Below are 21099 nucleotides of genomic sequence, written 5' to 3' on the forward strand. Positions count from 1 at the left end.
CTGTTTTCACTACATGTACATACATTTGGGTCTTCATTATCCTTTAAGTAAGAAATGCAGATTTTCCAAGTGATACTTATCAGGAGACCTAACACTTATTATAGAAATATGTCACTTTACGTATGTTTCCTCTGACTTTAATATCCATTATGAATATTTTTGTCTTTTAAGACTGCGAGGCGTGTAAGTTGGAAGGCTCCGAGACCATGGAGCTTTTAACACGGGGAGGAGAACGCTACGTAAACGTCGATTCGAGTTTACCATTTTTCAGCGAGCTCAAGGCGACTGATAACAGCGATGATGACGTGGAAGTTATTTGCAGAATTGATGGCCAAGATGTAGCCAAAAAACCGGTACAGGTTGCCATCAAATCGGGCAGCACACAAGCGACGGCTGACATGACATGTACTGGATATGAGGAGAATCTGCTGAACTGCACTCATACCGTGAAAATCACCGTCAAAGGTATGAAATAAAGATTGATGGTCATTTAGGTGTTTTCCTTTGTTGTAGTTTCCAAATATTGGGCCAAGATTAATCTGAAAGTAAAATGGCCATATGCATTTTCTTGAAGGGGAACTTGGTGATAATGGTCTACAGCCTGAAGAAGAACTATGACCAGAACGAAAAGATATATCTTTCTTATGACACGGAATATCCTCTCTAAAGTTGTTCTAGCATGAGCAATGAATTTATGTTTATGTTCAACGATAAAACTATTTTTAGACGATGGTCATGAAAAGATGAAGGAAATTATGTGAACTAGAAAACATTGTTTATAGGATGATATGTTGTAATACTTGTCTAAGAGTAAGTCAGACGCAGATGACGATATGACTGACTGTAATCGTGATTCATTTCAAGGTATGTTTTTATAAATCTATACAGACAAGGAGGCACCGAGTATGACTGATCCGAACTTGAAAGCTTCCTATTGCACTGACACCGGAAAGGCGACGAGATTGATCGAGGAAGGGCTTCTGATACCCACATGTGAAGACAATGTTGATAACTCGGTAGAAGCTACAGGAGTGCCATCTGGGGGTGAATTCTCCATTGGAGTAACGAAGTACACTGCTACATGCACAGATGGGTCTGGCAACAAAGTGGAAAAAACATATACATTCGAGGTGAAAGGTGAGATATTGTTAGACTTTAGGGTTGTAGATACCAAAAGTCGTATAAATACAATGATATGAAAGAAGTTTGCAATTTTGTTTGTTTCTTTTTTTCTTTCTTTCTTTTAATGCAAGTCGTCAATGGGTAAAAATGATCATACGATAGCGGCATGTTCTTATTTCTTATGAACGTGATAGGTTTGGGAGATTTCAGCCGTCGCGTTTTACGAAATAAGAAAATACCTTCGGAAAACGTTGGAAGGCGCTATACTTATCTGTAATAATTATATAAAAGTAGTGCTCTACCGCTATATCAAGTTAATTTTCAGTACAACGAGTAAACTGACTACAAAAGCTTTGCCAATTACAGCTGAATTAGAGATTTTTAAGAGCTCCTTTTCACCAGATACAGGGATATAACAATAATTTCCTTGAACAATTGCACCAAACGTAAAGGAAGCTGTTGAATTTTCGAGAAATCAATATCTAAAATGAAGAGGGGCATCAGTCTTAAGCACAAGTGTGGACGAGATGAGGTGACGATGTCACACCGTCACATATCTTATGTTGGTATTGTACTGAACAAATTATTCTAAACAGCAGCTACTTCTCGGCATAAAGCAACCTTTATTCCCTTTACGGAATGAAACGAGAGTTGAGTTACTGTAACTGATATTTGGAGTTGAGTTTAAGATGCAAGACGGTAATCTTAAATGAGATCATTCTTTCAAGAAAGTAAACTTAGAAGGAGAGTGTTAGAGCAAAATTATCAATATCACACACAGACACACCCCCCCCCTACACACACACACATGTATATATTATGTATGTGTTATCAAGATGTATAATGAGCGGCAATGAGGTACCTTTAGAATGAATGTAAATCGTTTGTGATCAATTTAAATGAAATTCTTGCGGCAATATATGAATATAAGATTTATGTTTATTTAGAAGTTGGATTAAGGTTCTTCTAGTTTAAGATCCATTCGAATGCAAGGAACATGCGCTTTATTATCAGCAGTCGTTAGGGTCCTGATAATATTTTAAATGGAAGTATATACGTCAGCATTTTAGGTATTCACTTTACTCTAATCAAACATCTTGTAAACTTTTCTAGACTGCAAAACCATGTAAGCTGGAAAGTTTTGAGACCGTGTTGAAACATGGTTAGGCCCGAAATCTGACTTTGGCACCCGGACTAGTCCGGTCAAGTACAGGCAAAGTAGCTACTAGTATACACTGTCCCTCGGATAGAAAAAAAATGGACATCCTGTGTGTGAGAGAGTCCGATCTCATGCATATAAACGATCCCGCTTCATTCATCACAAAGAGAGGGTACATAACCCGCTGGAGTGGTCCGCCTCGATTAATACATCACTATCAAAACTGTGCCTTTGACGGCAGACTTGTGCATTTTTATCTCAAACTGGAAATTAGTGTATCGTTGATTTCTTGATATTATTGTACAAGGTTGTATTTGTTCCAATACAACATGTGAATATATATACTTTCTCGACAATGCAAAAGAAAACAAACGTGACAAAACTTACCAAATTTGGTAAATTTCTAGACAAATATAATACCGACAGAAAGTTCTTGGAAATTAAAGGGAGTGCTAAAAAAGACAGACGTTTTAGTCTGCATTCTCCTCATAAAAAAAAAAATCTAGTTACAAAAATGATAAAACATAAAAATAAAATAAAATATTATACTTTTCTTTTTTAAGACTGCGAGGCGTGTAAGTTGGAAGGCTCCGAGACCATGGAGCTTCTAACAAAGGGAGGAGAACGCTACGCAAACGTTGATTCGAGTTTACCATTTTTCAGCGAGCTCAAGGCGACTGATAACAGCGATGATGACGTGGAAGTTATTTGCAGAATTAATGGCCAAGATGTAGCCCAAAAACCGGTACAGGTTGCCATCAAATCGGGCAGCACACAAGGGACGTCTGACATGACATGTACTGGATATGAGGAGAATCTGCTGAACTGCACTCATACCGTGAAAATCACCGTCAAAGGTATGAAGTAAAGATTGATGGTCATTTAGGTGTTTTCCTTTGTTGTAGAGAGAGAGAGCTGAAGCTGTAAGGCACGTACAGCAGACCGACAGGAGAGCTAAGAGAAAGGCACGGGCAGTCTTAGTATTGGCCCCAACAGACTTCATCTGCTGCAAGTGCTCTAAGGATTGCCACTCAAGAGTGGGGCTTTACAGCCACTCAAGGCAGTGCAAACTTCTTGCCTAGCTAGTGCTACGCCATCGTTTCTCGAGACGAATGGATGCCAACCAGTATCCAAATATTGGGCCAAGATTAATCTGAAAGTACAATGGCCCTATGTATTTTCTTGAAGGGGAACTTGGTGATAATGGTCTACAGCCTGAAGAAGAACTATGACCAGAACGAAAAGATATATCTTTCTTATGACACGCAATAAACTCTCTAAAGTTGTTCTAGCATGAGCAATGAATTTATGTTTATGTTCAACGATAATACTATTTTTAGACGATGGTCATGAAAAGATGAAAGGAAATTATGTGAACTAGAAAACATTGTTTATAGGATGATATATAGTAGTACTTGTCTAAGAGTAATGACGCAGATGACGATATGACTGACTGTAATCATGTTTCATTTCAAAGTATGTTTTTATAAATCCATACAGACAATGAGGCACCGAGTATGACTGATCCGAACTTGGAAGCTTCCTATTGCACTGACACCGGAAAGGCGACGAAATTGATCGAGGAAGGGCTTCTGATACCCACATGTGAAGACAATGTTGATGACTCGGTAGAAGCTACAGGAGTGCCATCTGGGGGTGAATTCCCCATTGGAGTAACGACGTACACTGCTACATGCACAGATGGGTCTGGCAACAAAGTGGAAAAAACATATACATTCGAGGTGAAAGGTGAGACACTGTCAGACTTTAGGATTGTAGATACCAAAAGTCGTAGAAAAAGAATGATATGAAATAATGTGACTTTTTTTTTTAACGCAAATCGGCGATAAATATGATCATGCGATAGCGGCATGTTCTTATTTCCTGTGAACGTGAAAGGTTTGGGAGATATCAGCCGTAGCTTTTCACGAAATAACAGAATAGGTTCGCAAAATTTTGGAAGGCGCTACTTATCTGTAGTATATAAAAGTATGCTCAACTACCATATCAAGTTATTTTTTAGTAGAACGAGTGAAATTGAATACAATAAAAGTAAAACGAATAATGATAATAAAGAGGTTTTAAAGAGCAACTTTTGACCAGATACAAGGCATTCAATAATAATTTCCTCGAAAAATTGCATAAATAGTAAAGGAAGCTGTTGAATTTTCTAGGTCGGTAATATCTAAAAATGAAGAGTGGCATCAGTCTTAATCTTAAGTGTGGACGAGGTGAGGTGACGATGTCACTCCTTTACATATCTTATGTTGGTATTGTGCTGAACAAACCACTCTAAACAGTAGCTACATCTCGGTATAAAGCAACCTTAATTCCCTTTACGGAATGGAACGAGAATTCAGTTACACTAACTAATATTTGAAGTCGAGTTTAAGATGCTTAAAAAAAGTAAAGGAAGATAGACGCAAAGTACACAAACACAGACACATAAACAAACCCGAGACAGCTTTCTTGTAGTTGAAGAAAGAGGAAAGGTAAATAAACGTGGTATGAATGACAGGAAGAGACTATCTAGATAGTGGACAGAGAAAAGGGGTAATGAAGAGGAAAATATTGATTGGTCAAACCCAAGACACGTCAGGCATGATATGTACAGTGTAAGCTCACCAATATATAACTAGGATAAAGAGGAGTTGTAGGAAACGATAAACGATTGTAGTAAAAACAAGACTTGAAATTAAGGCTGACAAAATTACAAGTCATTTTGAAATGTACAAATTCCTTTTTTTTTTTTAAATTTAAAGGTAAATGTATTCAATCTAAGAGCTTCTTTTGTATTACTATCAAGAGAATTCTAACATTTCGGCCCAGGAAAACACAGGCTTGGCTAAAATAGTCTTTGTTAAAGGCAAGTGAAATTCATTGGATTGCCGGATTGGATATGAATGGACAGTTTCGTTTTTGATGAACATAGAGTCGAATACAAGAGGGAGAGAATTATTGTGAAGTTTGTATGTAAAATTGTCCTAAGTGCAAAAGATACAAATTGTTAATCTTTAGATGTTATCATAGAATAAAACATCAGTATGGCATCTCCATGATTCATAACAGATAATACGAAGAGGCCTTTTCTGTAATAATGATATTCTTTCCAAGTAAGAGTTACACCGTATATGTGTTCCCACAGGCGAGTATGCCATAATTTGAATAAGGTAACAAGAAAGTAGAGTATAACGTGAAAAGAACATTTCTGGGAAGACAAAAAAAGAATAACTTTATTTATAACGCCTATACTCGAATTTATTGCTCATTCACACAAGCACAATAACTTTATAAGTTGTTTATCATTTATTGTTTAAACAATATTTTCTTAAAGTGATCATTTTTCTTCGACATAAATGTGGTATTCTCATTGAGTGAAAAGATGAACAAAGTGCAACCTGGAAAGTTAGCGATATCATCAAAGAAAGAGAGAAATTGAAAAAAAAAGCGATCGCTTGAAAATCGATAAACAATGCCTAACAGATTCAGTTCTGAGTATCAACGAAAACACTTTTTAAAAGGTATTTAAATATATCAACAGCAACATTATTTCAAAGGATGATTTCATTGTTTTCTGAACTACGTGATGAAATAATGTTCTTTTGATATAAATATGTGACCTCGAAAATTGAATATCTTAAGTGATTCTTAATTTGAAACTGATAAGACTGTTTGTATATTAAGCTGCTCATGATAACTAATTAATCATTGATTACCTCTGAAATACATATTCAATTTCTCTCTTTGTTAGACATTTCCCTGACTTGTCAAAGATAGCCAAAGTTACTCCAAAATATGATATACAATTCTGTCATACAATGATGTAAAGAAGTCAATAATTACTGCCCTATTTCAGTTTTACCATATACAGCTAAAGCAAGAACAAGACCGAAGTTATGATTTCACGAATTTCGAGTAGATTGTCACCTCGAATATACGAAAATGACAAATTTATTCATTTTCATCAAACTCCTACCCATGAATACATAAACTTGTACCGATGCACAAATTATAGACTAAATCTTTGATATCCACAAATGATTATGAAATGGACGATTCGAAGACATTTCCAGTTTCAGATAAGAATGGGATGGGTATATAAACTGCATGGAAATAAATGTATTGTTGATTTCTTTGATTTCATTGTACGGTATTTGTTCAAATACAACATTTGAATGTTCATGATAACACAAGAATGCAATGAAAAACAAACTGAACATCAGGAATACACTTTTGAAGAAAATCAAGAAAATGCAAAAAAAAAAAGTTGTAAGAAATGGAGGGGACTGTTAAAAAAGCAGAGCTTGTAGTTTGCATTTCCTTGTAAAAAAAAAGTCTAGATGCAAAAATACATGTAATAGAACAAGGCATAAAAAAGGTGAAATTTGTAAAGTAAGACAGAGACGAATACGCACATACAGACACGTAAACAAAACACGTGACAGCTTTCTTGTAATTGAAGAACAGGGAAAGGTATGTAAGCGTGGTATGAATGACATGACGAGACTTTCTAAATAGTGAACAGAGAAAAGGGAAGAAATTCAATGATACGCAAAAAAATTTTTTTTTTTCTTTTTTAATGTAAGTCGTCGATGGGAAAATATGATCATGCGTTAACGGCATGTTCTTATTTCCTATGAACGTGATACGTTTGGGAGATATCAGCCGTCGCTTTTTTACGAAGTAGAGAATACCTTCGCAAAACTTTGGAAGGGGCTACTTATCTGTAATATAATTAAAAGCACGCTCAATTTCGATATCAAGTAAATTTTCAGTGCACCGAGTAAAAATGAACAAAATAAAAGTATACAATGATAATGAAGAGAGTTAAAGACCGCCTTTTCAACAGATACAATGCATTTAACAATAATTTCTTCGAAAAGAGAGAGACAAAGAGGAAAGATGATTTTATTTGTTATAATAGGTAATGTAAACTGTTCGTATACATGTATATAAAATTAACAAACTAGAAAAGCACTCCGAGGGCGCAGACCTCTGCCAAGTAGTTACTTTCCACCGATGATCGTGCTCTTCCATAGAGATCAGTGATTTCCACCCATTGAAAAATTGCCCGATTTCCCAATACTGTATAGAAGCCTTTGTCACGTCATAAACCCTCAGCTGCACGGCGCGCCTCGTCCTAGCAGAAACTAGAGCACGCACTTTAGCGCATCCTGAACTCCAAAGTTCATTGACCCTACCTGCCAAAATATCAAAAATCCTTCATAAATTCCCCCAAAATTCTTGGATTATCACCAAGATTTCATCATCTGTTACTTGTATCATTCTAAACCTTTTCTGCAAGTTTCATCCAAATCCGTTAACTACATTTTGAGTTAGGCCCTATTTTGCACACAGACAAACAAACAAACAATTTGACAAACGAACAAACAAACCAACAGTAACGAAAACATAACCTCCTCCATTGGCGGAGATAGGTGTTCAACACACCGACCGGGTCCATATCAACCGACCACGCACTATGGCATTGCGCGTACAGAAAGAAAATATACGCATGGGACTACGCGCAACGGTGTTCGATTCTTCACTGGGCTACGCTACCGAGTAAAATGAGGCGAAAACAAATAAGTATTCCCTCTAAATTAACGAAATTTAGAAGCCGCCATCTAGAGCGCGTACCTCAGATCGTATTTTCAGTGCGCGCTTGTGAATCCGGAGTATTTTCTCCACACGTGAGTAAAATTTCAAGCAAATTGTGAAATTTTGCACGTTTCTATTGATAGAAAAACATTAGGTGGCCGGTATTATGAACACCCAACCATACTGTGCTGTGCAGGGCGCGAAGTGCTAAGGTTATGGTTGAGAGTGGACGGTGGAGTTCACATGTGCACAGGTCGTGGAATGAGGATGGAAGGGTGTTCGGCGTGTATTTATACATGAATATAGTATTTTATCATTTATTTTTAGGTTTTCAATCTATGAAACAACGGTTCGGAGTTTGCAAGATAACGTGAATTGATGCAAAAGTCTGGAATCTTATCTAATATGCCACGGTGCCCCCGATGAATTCATTCATGTGTTTGGCACAAAAAAAAAAAAAAAAAAAAAAAAAATCGTGATAATTTCAACATCTACGTTCACTAATGATATAGGTTTGAGTTTTTATCTCTCTGTCATCCTTTATCTTATTTCTTTATAATTATAATGATAATGATAATCATTATTATTATTTATTCGGCTTTCAAGACAAGTATTATTATATTTTTCGAAATCAAAATATACACTGGAGTGGTAATGGTGCACCAGGTTGGGCAGCCCGGGTCTGGAATGAGCCAACTAATACCCCTTTCCCGCTGAAGAAAATCTTCCCCGGGGGCACCTGGGGGCACCCGGGGAACCCCGCAGTGTGAAAGGTCACTCGGTTGAAACCTAGGGGAAGCCTAGGTGAAACACCGATGAAATTTTGGGCAATTTTTACCCGAGAAGCGTCCTGGGTAAACACCGATAGTTCAACGGGAAATCACCCGGTGGTTCACCGAGAGCACCCAGCGTGAAAGGTTGTCTCGGTGAAACACCGGGGAAAATATGCAGATTATGTCAAAGGTCATGTCTTGTTTCTGGTCATGCACACGTTTTCAGCTAGCTAGCGCGCACTCGACCTCCCAAATCCACACGTACAGGGTACTACTTATGTCGTTTCGTGGGCAATGTGGCGTTCACAGTGCGACAGCATTGTTTTCCATCGTGCTGTGCATTGTATTGTTTAATTAGCACGCCGTGTATACAAAGCTGATATAGGTTTACAATGTACTTGATCGCTTTGATGCTTCCTCCTTCTTCGTCTTCCTCTAGTGTCTAGCTCTTAACTCTTCCAGTAAAGTCTGATAGTGATACAGTCCGCCTCTTGCTTGATTTTTTTCGTATTTTGTGCTTTTCTCGTCAAGTGCTGGGTTTACAGTGTGCAGGAGAAATCCGTTGACGTTTTCCTCTACTGTTAAAATATGAGGGAATTTTGCAAATGGCTGGAGCGTGGACCAAAGATGAAGAGAGATTGTTACTTCAATTACGTAGCGAGGCAGCAGTGAACGAAGAACTGAGCGGGACGTCGGCTGACGCTGGCACCGCGTACGAGTCCCTCCTCCGAAAACTTGCTGAACATGGGATCGAAAAAAACCAAATCGCAGATGCACAACAAACTCAAGTACATAAGATCACCCACGTTGCGAGCAGAAAACCCGTCTAGGGGAAAGTTTCACCGAGAGCAGTGTGAAACGACGGCACTGAAACTTTCACCGGGAGGTTCGCCGGTGAATTCACCGGAGAACCTCTCGGTGGTTCACCGAGACGGGCAGCGGGAAAGGGGTATAAATGACTTGGGCCCAACCCACCTGGTGCACCCAAAACAGTCGGTTTACAATATATAAGAAAAATACAAATTTCATGAAAAGGCATACAAGATGATAACAGCATGTCTTTGTGGAACTGTTATTTCAGCTTTTCAAACTTTCTCATAAGCCATAAAAATATCTCCTATACAAAAACATTGGCAAAGCTCTATTGGAATTCTATCATTCCCAGGGTTCTAAATTCCAGCTAAATCGTTAAGTGTGTCTCTACATTCTTTTTTTTTCTTTTTTTTTTGCAAGTGGTTTCTCCAAATCTTCATTTTAACTTCACTCAACTCTGACATCTGTACATTTTCTAAATAGCCTGACATTTTATACTTGCTCCAGTCCACCAATCTAAGTTTGAGGCATAAGACTCCTCAGAGAACTGCTTTTGAGCAGCTAAAATTTCTATGAGATAAGAAATCAACTTACCACTTTTCATTATTTCATAACACATTTTTCTGACTTTGTTCCTTCGCTCCGATCTTTTTTCCCTTTTCTCGTAGCAGCGACTCCATGATCCTCACAATGTGCCCTCAGTCTTTTTTTCATCTATTTCAAACAACTTCTCCGAACCCTTACAGCCTCATGATGATGCCTTCATCTCTATTTAGGCCTACAGTGAAATTTAAATAGTGACTGTCAACAAAAGAGATATCAGAATTATCGCAGCTTTATAGTAAATCGAATATGACTTAGACCCGTGATAGTGAACCGTTGTTTCCTTTATGTGTGTTATTTTTCAAAAAAGAAAAAATCGTAATATATATGGAAACGCTTTTTACCGGTAAAGATTGCTTCTGAAATGGTGTATTGATGTCCAGCTACTTTATCACTGGATTGATTCCTTTCGCATTTTGTATATACTACCTCGTCATTATCATATTCAGTAATGTTTTATTCATCATTTGTGTATGTGTGCGTGTGTGTGTGTGTGTATGTGAGTGTTAACGTATCATGCCACCGAGAGAGCATATATGGGCAAATATCAATTTGATTTAAATTATTTTTCATAATAATCATAAATTGATATACAAACATTTCAACAATCAGAAATTTTAATTAAAATGTACACAAAGTTGTCTTCATGACCTGGCAAAAAGTAAACAATGAAATAATGGAGAAAAAACTAAAGGAGCATAGCTTGTATTGTGTAGGTTTCCCATAAGTGGTGTAGTAAGTTAGTACCAAGTGGTATGAGAAAATAATGCACATAATGATTTCTGCAATGTATCAATGTTCCTTTCTCATAGTACAATGTAATCACATATCCCTACACACACTGGAAAAAAATCTAAATTTTCTACGGTAATGAAAACATACTAGTTACCTCCTCCCTTGGCGGAGGATTTAGGGAGCTTTATAGAGTTACCAAGGAAGGAGGTTATGTTATAATTACCTCCGCCAAGGGAGGAGGTTATGTTTCCGTTACCGTTGGTTTGTTTGTCCGTGTGCAAAATAACTCAAAAAGTTGTGAACGGATTTGGACGAAACTTGCAGGAAAGTATGAGAATGACACCATAAACAGATGAATAAATTTTGGTAGTGATCAGGAATTTTTTATGGATTTTATGAAGGATTTTCGTTATTTTGGCAGGTAGGCGGGTCATTGAACTTGGGAGTTCAAGCTGCGCATTTTTGAGGTTTTCATACGCGCACTAAAGTGCGTGCTCAGTTTCTGTGGGAGCTTTAGATTTTAGACGCGCGGACGTTCAAAGGGAAAAAAACATGGTCTGAGCGTGCGCAGTAACTTGACGTGCGCTACTGACGCGCGTCTAAAATCTAAAGCTCCCTATTGTCAAATGCTACGGCGAGGCGCACCGCGCACTCTTACGTTTATGACGTAAGAAAGGCTTCTATTTTGGGAAATCGGGCGACTTTTTTTTTCAGCATGCATAATGGGTGGAAATCACTGATCCCTTTGGAAGAGCAAGATCATCTGTGGAAAATAGCTGCTTGGCGGAGGTCTGCGCTCTCAGAGTGCTTTTTAGTTACCGTTTGTTTGTTGGTTTGTTTTTACATGAGCAAAATGACTCAAAAATAATTGTGCATGGATTTGGATGAAACTTGAAGGTAAGGTTTAGAGTGGCACAAGGAACGGTGATTAAATTTTGGTAGTGATCCGGAATTTTTTATGGATTTCATGAAGGATTTTCGATATTTTGCCTGGTAGGGTCAATGAACTTGGGAGAACTTGGGCGCCTCGCGGCTGAGGGCTTATGACGTAACAAAGGCTTTTACATTGGGAAATCGGGCGATTTTTCAGCATGCATACGTATGGGTGGAAATCACTATTCTCTATGGAAGAGCAAGATCATCGGTGGAAAGTATCTGCTTGGCGGAGGTCTGCGCTCTCAGAGTGTTTTCCTAGTTTTAACTTGCTCTTGAATGAGAACAGACTTAGGGATTGTTATATGTTAAAAGACATAAGGAATTCCCAAATACTGGACCAGTGTGCTATAATGTTCTTTCATGAAATGGGTACTAAGCGGAGGCAAATGTAGGGAAGAAGAGATGATGATTGTCCTTTGAAGTAATAAAGAGTAACTTTTTTTTCCTGCTGATGGTCTCTTTCCACAGATTGCGAAAAATGCCAGTTTGCCGATACACCCGATAGTTTGGCCTTTTCTACTGACCCCACAAAGAGATTCAGAACAATCACCATGGACCAAGAAGACATGCCCAGAGCCACAGACAACAGTGGGCAAGTTGACGTTGAATGCACGATGGGCAAGAGCAGCATGACAAATGGAGGCGAAATGAAGATCTACATACCCAAGGGCAAATGTACCGTGTCTCGTGACATTACATGTGTTGGGACGGACAAGGCCGGACTGAATTGTACCAAAAGCATCACTATTACAGTATCAGGTTTGAAATCAGAATTACTTATACTCGGCACGTATGTCTATTTCATATAATTTCGAATGTGCAATGTATAAGAAGAAGCTAAGAAAAAATGATTATCAAATTTTCGTAATCATAGGGTTTCATAATCATTTCCATTGGTGGAATAGAATTTTCCGATGGTGGCCTCTTAAGTGTAGTCACTGTAGTTCTCCCAGAGGTACCTGCTTTTGTATGCTCCAGCCAGCATGGCTGATTATATAACATGTGGAGTATAATTAAGGTCATGGGATGAAGAGGGTGGTTGGCAAAGGAAGTGAGATGAACGGGTGGTAATGTGGGCCACTATAGTGGCTAAAAAAAAAAAGGAATATCAGACTGACCGTGAGAAAAACAGGATAGTTAGAGTGACCAGAGCAGTGATGGTGAAATGGGGTCACGTTATGGTACAATTTGTGGTAACATTTACATTCAGACATAATAAAGGCCAATATCCTTACCCTAGCATTGCCATACGCCCTTGTACAACTGATGTGTTATTATAGACATTGGGTGGGGAGAACAGCTTGGATGACAACGACCTGACAGGATTCGAACCATGAATCTGCGCGTTTTCGAGTTCAGAGTATCACCTGATGTACCGCCACTGTGCCTTAATTCTCCGTTTCTCAATTTCGTTTTGTTTTTAGAGTAGGACATATTAGTCTGTTTGCTCAAAGACCAAAATATATTTCACAAATCTGTACACGGCACTACCAATTTTTGTACTACGTAATGTAATGCTATGATATATGTATGTATATATATATATACATGTATATATATATATATATATATATATATATATGCATGTATATATACAAATTGTCTGGATTGTCCTTTAAAACAGATAATGAGCCTCCGCGAGCCACTGAAGTCAACAACGTCGATGCCCAAACCATCCCGGGCCGGCCTTACGCCCTCCTTGACTTGAAGCCGCCAGTCTGTCTGGATAACATGTTGGAACCCTACAACGCCACGTGCAAATACCCCCTGCAAGGACCCTTCGGGATCGGCTTCTGCCTCATCCCATGCAACTGTACAGATCTATGTGGACATAACGTAGACACCCACTTCAACGTGACAGTCACCTGTGAGTGTACCCAGATCGGTCTATTACATGCGGTTCCATGACATTTGCTCCTCTGCAGGCCGAGCCAAAAATAAATTCTGCCCACAAACATAGTATTAGTAATAACCTTAACCCAAATCCTAATCCTAATCCTCACGTCAAACTATAAGACCCAAAAATCAGTGCATTGTACTAAACAGCAACCCTAACTCGAAATCATTGGAGAAAATGGAAAGACCGGAGCAGTTGTCGCAGGCACAAACGGCGTGTCACTGCACATGTATGTATGTAGGCCATGTGTGTACACGGGAATTCTTTTGCATTAATGCATTAATGAGACTCTTATTTAACATCATCCTTCGTTTATGATATATTATGTTTGTTTACTTTTCACTCCAAGTAACGCCAAACGCAAATGAACTCATAGCTACTTAAATTTTCATAGACCCCCCCCCCGAAAACCCAAACAACAAACAAAACACTGATTTGATCAATCATCCCGATATGAGACTTCCATATTGCTTGTAAGCACATTAACTGCTTCGAATCTCAGAGCCTATTCCATATTTGCTCGGTAGATCTAGCAAAGGGGAAAGACATAGGCCTACCATGAACACATAAAAGGAGCCTCTATGGGAACGGGACACATTGAGAGTTTGTATAATATCCCATAATATTTCACAACAGAAAACCTAACATATGCTTAGACTTCAGAATAATCCTAATCCTAATGCCTAACATTACCGGTAGTTTACCCCATCAACTCAACGAAACTTACCTTTTTTTGGCTTGTGTGTGTGTTTTTTTTTAATCAAAATCATGTTTCTTTGATCGATTGTTTAGTATACAAGTGGGAACTTACATGGTAGGCCTAGCTTATTTATGAGTCAGAAAAATATTTAGATACAAGCAAGCTCGCCTGAACACTTAAGGTTTTGAGGGCAAAATCTCGACGGGGGTACATTATGTGACGGTGTGAAGCGACCGAGCGGGCGATACAACGGTAGGGACATTTTGTAGAAACAGATACAAAAGTCGCGTTTATAGAGCATTTAAAAGCAAATTTCTAGGTAATACACATCGTGGAAAAAAAAATTTAGTGCGAATGACTATGATTATAACATACGGGGGTACATTTTATGTGACGGTGTAAGATCCTCGGCGAGGGAGCGACCTGACAGAGCAGGGGGAGGGTGTGGGAGGGGGATATCCCCCACCCCCTTCACGGTAGGGACTTTTTGTAAAGACAGGGTACAGAAGTCGTGTTTATAGAGCATTTAAAAGCAAATTTATCGGAAATTAAACATAGTGAAAAAAGCAAATTAGTGCGAAGGATTATGATTATAACATACGGGGTACATTCATGTGACGGTATGAATTCCTCAGCGAGGGAGCGAAGCGACCAAGCGGGCGGACGGTAGGGACTTTTTTGTAAAAACAGAGTACAAAAGTCGCGTTTATAGAGCATTGAAAAGCAAATTTCTAGGGAATTAAGCATGGCGGAAAAAAAGTGGTGTGAAGGACTACTATTATAAGATAAGGAGGAACATAGTGTGACGGTGTGAGATCTCGGCGAGGGAGGGTTCGGGCGGGGGTATCACGTAAGGGACTTTTTATTTTTTTTTTAAAGCAGAGTGCGAAAGTCGCGTTTTCAGAACAGTTTAATTCAAATTTCTAGGGAGTTAGACGTAGTAACGTAGTTCTATAGGCCTACATGACTATATCCCATACAGGACTACCCTTAGCCACACACGGGAACTTATGTAAACTGATGGAATATAATGACGGCCTACCTCTTAAGACATCTCGTAATATAAAAAGGGTTCTTTTAATGGTCCATCCATTGTGGTATTATGGGTCTGCATATCGATTTATGATCCCTGCTCGTCGTTTGTGGCTATCCGATAGGAAGTATATGACTTTATCTCGTAAAGGACTAGCTGTAGTAAGTAACAAGTTACTCGATTCTACCACTCAAGGAATAATGTACCAGCACGTGTTTCCTGTCAACAGTCCAAGACCGACCGAAGTGCAACTTGCCGGAGCTATTTGACAACACCGCACAGATTGTGTGGTACAAGGAGAGGTTTGGTGACAAGCTCTATGCGGGCAGCTGGTTGGTTATCGACTGTAAACCAGGCTTTGAGATGGCTGCCGATTCACAATCCCTGATTACCTGCCAAGCTACTGCGAATGGAGTGGCGTGGGACAGAAGCCCACCTACGTGTGGTAAGGAGTAGTTTTCCATTCCCTTCCTTAATATTTCCTATTTTTAAGGGACTGTACAGTACTGGTTGAGGTAAGGGATTCATGTTTTGAACATTTCTGAGTGAGATAATGAGAAACCTCTTATGAAATATGAAAGAGCATGTAATTTTAAGAAGGATTCAACATTTATTTGATGAAAATTGGTTTTGGAATGGCTGAGATATCCATAAAAGTGACAGTAATAAAGGCGACATGCCACAACTTTATTAGGATCTCTTTGTTTCACCTTGTTTTTGGATATCTCAGCCATTTCAAAACCGATTTTCATCAAATACACTTTTGGTACCCTTTAGAATTGCATGCTCCTTGACATCTCATAGAGTGGTTTCTGAATATCTCGCAAAAAAGTAAACGCTATATCCTCACCTCGACCAGAACTGTACACACCCTTTAAGGGGGGGGGGGGGGGGATGTTTCACGAAGAATTTAAGTCGAATTTAAATTTGAAGTTCAACTTGAAATTACAGTAGGCTGTGTATGACGTCAATAATATCCTAACTTTCATATAAGAGTGACAATTTGGAGAGTCTTTCGTACGACATTATTAGCAAGATAATTCAAGTAAGGGATAGAGGGTTTTCTGTCAATTTTGATAAAAATTTGAAGAGAATTCTGAAAACATCAGATAAAACTTCAATTAATTTTTAGTCGATCTTAAGTTCGACCTAAATTCTTGGTGAAACACCCCCTGGGGAAAATATCTTCAGATTATGCAAATTTGTGTAATGCAAACCTACATGTATGTATCCAGCAACCAACTCTTTCTTTCAAATCTCTGCGCATCCAAGGGTGTGTTTCGGGTTATTTTGCCGTTTGTCTTACATCTTTCTTTTTCTTTTTTATTATCGCTGCTATTGCCTAAGCCAAGGCTATGAGTAGACTTTTCTTTAACCCGTAGTTCGCACTTGAAGGTTTTGTGTGTGTGTGTGTGTGTGTATTTTTTTCTTCTTTTTTTTCTTCCTCAAACCTCCGAGGATAGTTGTCTCTGTTCCATAATCCTGTCTATTGGGTTACCTCTTTGTCATGGTATTATAATTCTGTATCCTGTCGTGTTGTCAGGTCAGTTTTTCTTTTTCTATAAGTAGTCCTGTTGCTGTCCCAGTCTTGTCTCATGTAATTAGTTTGTTTGTTTGGGTGTAACTGTTTGTCCGTTGTCTCTCAGCGGGCTTCCAAACCTTCTATGCTGCTTAGTTGCTGTTTTCAACCAATCTTTGCATCGATTTTTTTTTAATCCAAGAGAGGCCACACTGTACAAGCTTTGTCTTTTCAGTGGGTCCCTCCGGTTTTTTTTCTTCCACACAATGCATATTGACAATAATTACTTCACTTTCGTTACTTGTCTTCAGCAACCATTGTAATGTATCCCTATACTGTAAGTTTTCAATTGTTTTCTCTGTATAAAGTTCATGCATTATTTCTGTCGCTGAAGAAAGTGAGATTTATGTTTATATATTATTCTATTGTGGAAACACGAAATAAATTTGAACTGAACTGAACTAAAACGAACATCTCGATATAAGGGAGCTTTAGATTTGCGACGCGAACGTTCGATACGATTGCGCTGGACGTTCCCCTCGCTCCCTGCGTCGTGCTGAAAAGTAGCTTTAAATCATGCGGAGACGCCCCCCCCCCCCCCCCCCCCCTTTTATGATCAGTGCATCAAGTGGGCCTAGTTCTCTGCGTCGTGAATTGAGCGGACGTAAACATAGCCCGGAACGCAAAGTGAAAACTGAGACGACGCGAGCTACAATTTTTCCTCTGATGTCCCAATCTTGAAAATCTAAAGCTCCCACATCTGTTTAGGCATGTCAGGCAATGTCAGGGGATTCTGGTAAAGGGCATGCGATTTTGCCAGGACATGGGATGTGATTAGGTTTGGGTTAAAAGCCCTGTTATAAGTCAAGGGTTTATGAAAGTTGCTGATTATAAATTACATTTTTCAGCTGTTAAATCTCCATAACGGAATCTTAGTAGGAGTTCATCGTGATATAATTTGGTATGACGGGTAAAAATGTACATGCAGTTACTAACACATGAAGTGGCAAAGGTAAAAGGTCAAAGTACAGATCAAAGGTCATCGCATTACTACAAAAAAAAAAATGTCATTTCACTCATTGATTCAGGTAAGAATTATGCTATATTGTGATATAGGTTTGTGGACAGGAAAGACTACAAATTGGCAATTATTTTTACAAATCTTGAGAGTTGATAAAGACGAGAGGTAACCAATAATATCCCACTTCAGCTGCATGTGTGCGGCAGAAAACACCTACGACAATGGTAGGAACATCATTCCTATAGGGGGCCTATGTGATCTCAACTGGTCTCCCACAAGGCCTAGTCATGCCAGTGTCACCTACACTATATATTATATAGTAATGTCTGGAAGCTGTTTATTACAAAGGTGTAAGGGAGACCCCCACCCCTCCAAAAAAAAAAAGAAAAGAAAAAAGATTATGATGATGAAGAAGAAGCTTTTTCCACACGACACATCAAAATGAATTGAAACTTTGGTATCGTCATGTCTTTCAATACAGTGCCGAGTGACGATCCACCACAAGTTTCGTGCCCGAAGAATTTCGAGCTAGTTCAGTACAACAGCAGCTTCCCTTCATACTGCTACCACTTTGTGAAAGTTGGAGACACGCGTGATAAGGTTGCTGAAGAATGCAAGCAGAGGGGCGGACACCTTGCCGATATCGACTCCTACCGCGAGCACATATCGGTCATCTGGTGGATGGGTAGTGCACACAATGCACCCCAGCAGATGGCATGGATTTCCGCGAAGAGGAGCGGAGCACCCGCCAACGGCGCAGTTTCGCTGGTCAACTCAAAGGGCGACTCGCAGCAACTCACGCTCTGGTGCCCAGATGCGCCGTCCGTCGGCAACACAGACGAGGAGTGTACCATCACGTCTTGGATGGGCTGGAACGACGTTAAGTGCAGTAACAAGCATGTTGGGCTCTGCGAAGCCGACCCCGTGGCGTAAACGCATTATCACGCGGTGGTTGATTACCCAATGTTTACACAATGTTAGCCACATCTTCTATAATGTAACCCTTTCTGCCATAAAACATAAGGAAACAAATATTACGAGAAAAAACAACAACAAAAAAGAGAGCTAAGTCCCAAAAGTGTCTAACTTGAAAAACATTGCACATTGTTATCGAATCTCGAGATTTAAATGAATAACTGATCTGAATACGCCCAAATGACTATGGATTTGCCTCCACAACTTTGCGCTGTGGCCTTTAAGAGAAGTATTCCTCTCTTCAGAAAATGTAGTCCTGAGTGGTACTTTGGGACCTTTATAGTTATATTCTATTCTTCAATTAAAGAGGTTGGATTATTCTTGTTCAGATTATTTCTGCAAACACTTCCGCTATCAATAACCTTCATGTATAGAGACCTGGACGAATAAGGATTTTTTATCTCTTTCCCTGGGTACTTAAATACAACGAAAATGTTCTTTTTATGGTAAGTAACTATGATTATCTCTTTAGAAGACAAAGATACCTTTTTAAGGTTAAATCAATTTTCTCGCGAGACAGCTTAGTATTATGGTAGGTAACTATGATTATTTCTTAACAAGACAAAGATACCTTTTATAGGCTAACTTAATTTTCTCTACCATGCGAGACAGCATATAGTGTTCAATTCATTATCAGTTTTCCTGCTTTGCCTTGTAATAACTCCTTGTTCAACATGATCACGTAAAAAGGTTGATATTGGAGAAACTGCACTATGCATTTATGCATATCAAATATCAAATTATCCAATGAAGGCGAGCCAATGAAGTAAAATGGAGTCATTTTGCCTCTGACGAAGATTCTGCTAGGATCGAAAGCTCAGGCCCCTTTTTGACTCCTTTTATTTTCTTTTAGTCACGAAACGTCATGCCTTTGTCGTTTCGGACATTTAAGATATCCTTGAGAAGCCGAGATAAGAAAAAAAAATTGACGCCACACTTTAATGGACAACTTTGACAAATACAGTCAATAAAAAGACGTTTCTGACAATTTTATTAATCAACAATTACCTGGAAGCTGCATACAACGAATGTTCATGAACTGCTTATTTATTATCATGTGAAACACTTTTCACTTCACTAAAATCTAGCCTTCAAGTTCATGTCTTGCCAAGAAAAGAAAAGGATAACATAGATGCATGTATATACACCAGGACGCTTTCACTTTATTAGTGGAGGTGTCGTGGCGACGTGGATAAGAGCGCTAGCGTTCTGACTGACATGAGCATTGTATGATTCGTGGGTTCCATGTTCAGCCCATGCGAAGCCACTCATGTTTGCACTTCAGCCCCTGTAGAATGAGAAAGCTTATGTTGGATGATCAGCATGTGGGCGCCATGTCTGCGACAGGCTTGAATGCTCCCAAGGGAGTGGAGAGTGAGCACTGTCAGTGCTGGTTGGAAATAATGTATCCAGTGACCGGGGCAATAATAGTCTGTAAAGCACATTGAGATACTTAACAAAGAAGTGTGAAATGCGCTATATAAAAAGTAGCGAACAAATTTGCTATTATGATCCTTATATTAATCACCTGTGAAAAAACCTGATACTGTAAGTTAATCTTCCTCTCTGTCTATGTAGTTTGTTTCAATAAAATATCTATCTTTCCTGCACAAACCCGCATTTATACGATATTTATTTTGAGGAAGTAAATGAGCGAATATACGGCGATACACACGACATATGAAAACCTTACATAATTATAATAAATATGTAGGCCTTATATATACATACATACATATGCATGTATATCTAAGCATATTTTGTGTAAATATATATACTTTTTAGGTTGAAGATTCGCTTAAATTATGACAATTCAATAAGCAATAACAAATGTAGACAAACGTTTATGTATACATATGTATTAAAAATATATGTATGTATACTGTATAGCCTGTATAGTATATGTGTGTAAAGATGTGTGTGTGTGTGTGTGCGTGTGTGTGTGTGTGCGTATGTGTTGCAACACATAGTTTATGATATAAGTTTAGAAAAGAGGAATCTGGAACTATAATTCCATCAACACGTGCACAAGTCACTATCTCAAATGCGACACAAAACGTGAAAGCATGTTTATAATTATTATACTATCCATGGTGCTGTGTATAGACTAAGTATTTACTTTACATTGCAAACTCCGTTTTTCCATGAGACCTTGCCAAATTGTGATAACAGAGTTTTCCCGCTAAGTTTAGTTTCTGTTTAATTTCTTATT

At 38.7% G+C, this 21099-nt stretch overlaps 1 protein-coding gene across 1 annotated transcript in view; it reads left to right on the forward strand.

Annotated features, from left to right (window-relative positions):
* Positions 1-20492, forward strand: part of LOC140238561 (uncharacterized) — a 36505-nt gene extending 16013 nt beyond the window's left edge. The window contains exons 11-18 of the mRNA XM_072318462.1: positions 172-465; positions 889-1137; positions 2845-3138; positions 3782-4030; positions 12211-12501; positions 13367-13609; positions 15602-15817; positions 18394-20492. Of these exons, the coding sequence (XP_072174563.1) occupies positions 172-465; positions 889-1137; positions 2845-3138; positions 3782-4030; positions 12211-12501; positions 13367-13609; positions 15602-15817; positions 18394-18845 (2288 nt within the window). The 3' untranslated portion in view covers positions 18846-20492. The remainder of the gene's footprint in view (positions 1-171; positions 466-888; positions 1138-2844; positions 3139-3781; positions 4031-12210; positions 12502-13366; positions 13610-15601; positions 15818-18393) is intronic.
* Positions 20493-21099: the final 607 nt, after the last annotated feature.

This window comes from Diadema setosum, chromosome 15, assembly GCF_964275005.1.
Source record: "Diadema setosum chromosome 15, eeDiaSeto1, whole genome shotgun sequence".
Taxonomy (NCBI): Eukaryota; Metazoa; Echinodermata; class Echinoidea; order Diadematoida; family Diadematidae; genus Diadema; species Diadema setosum.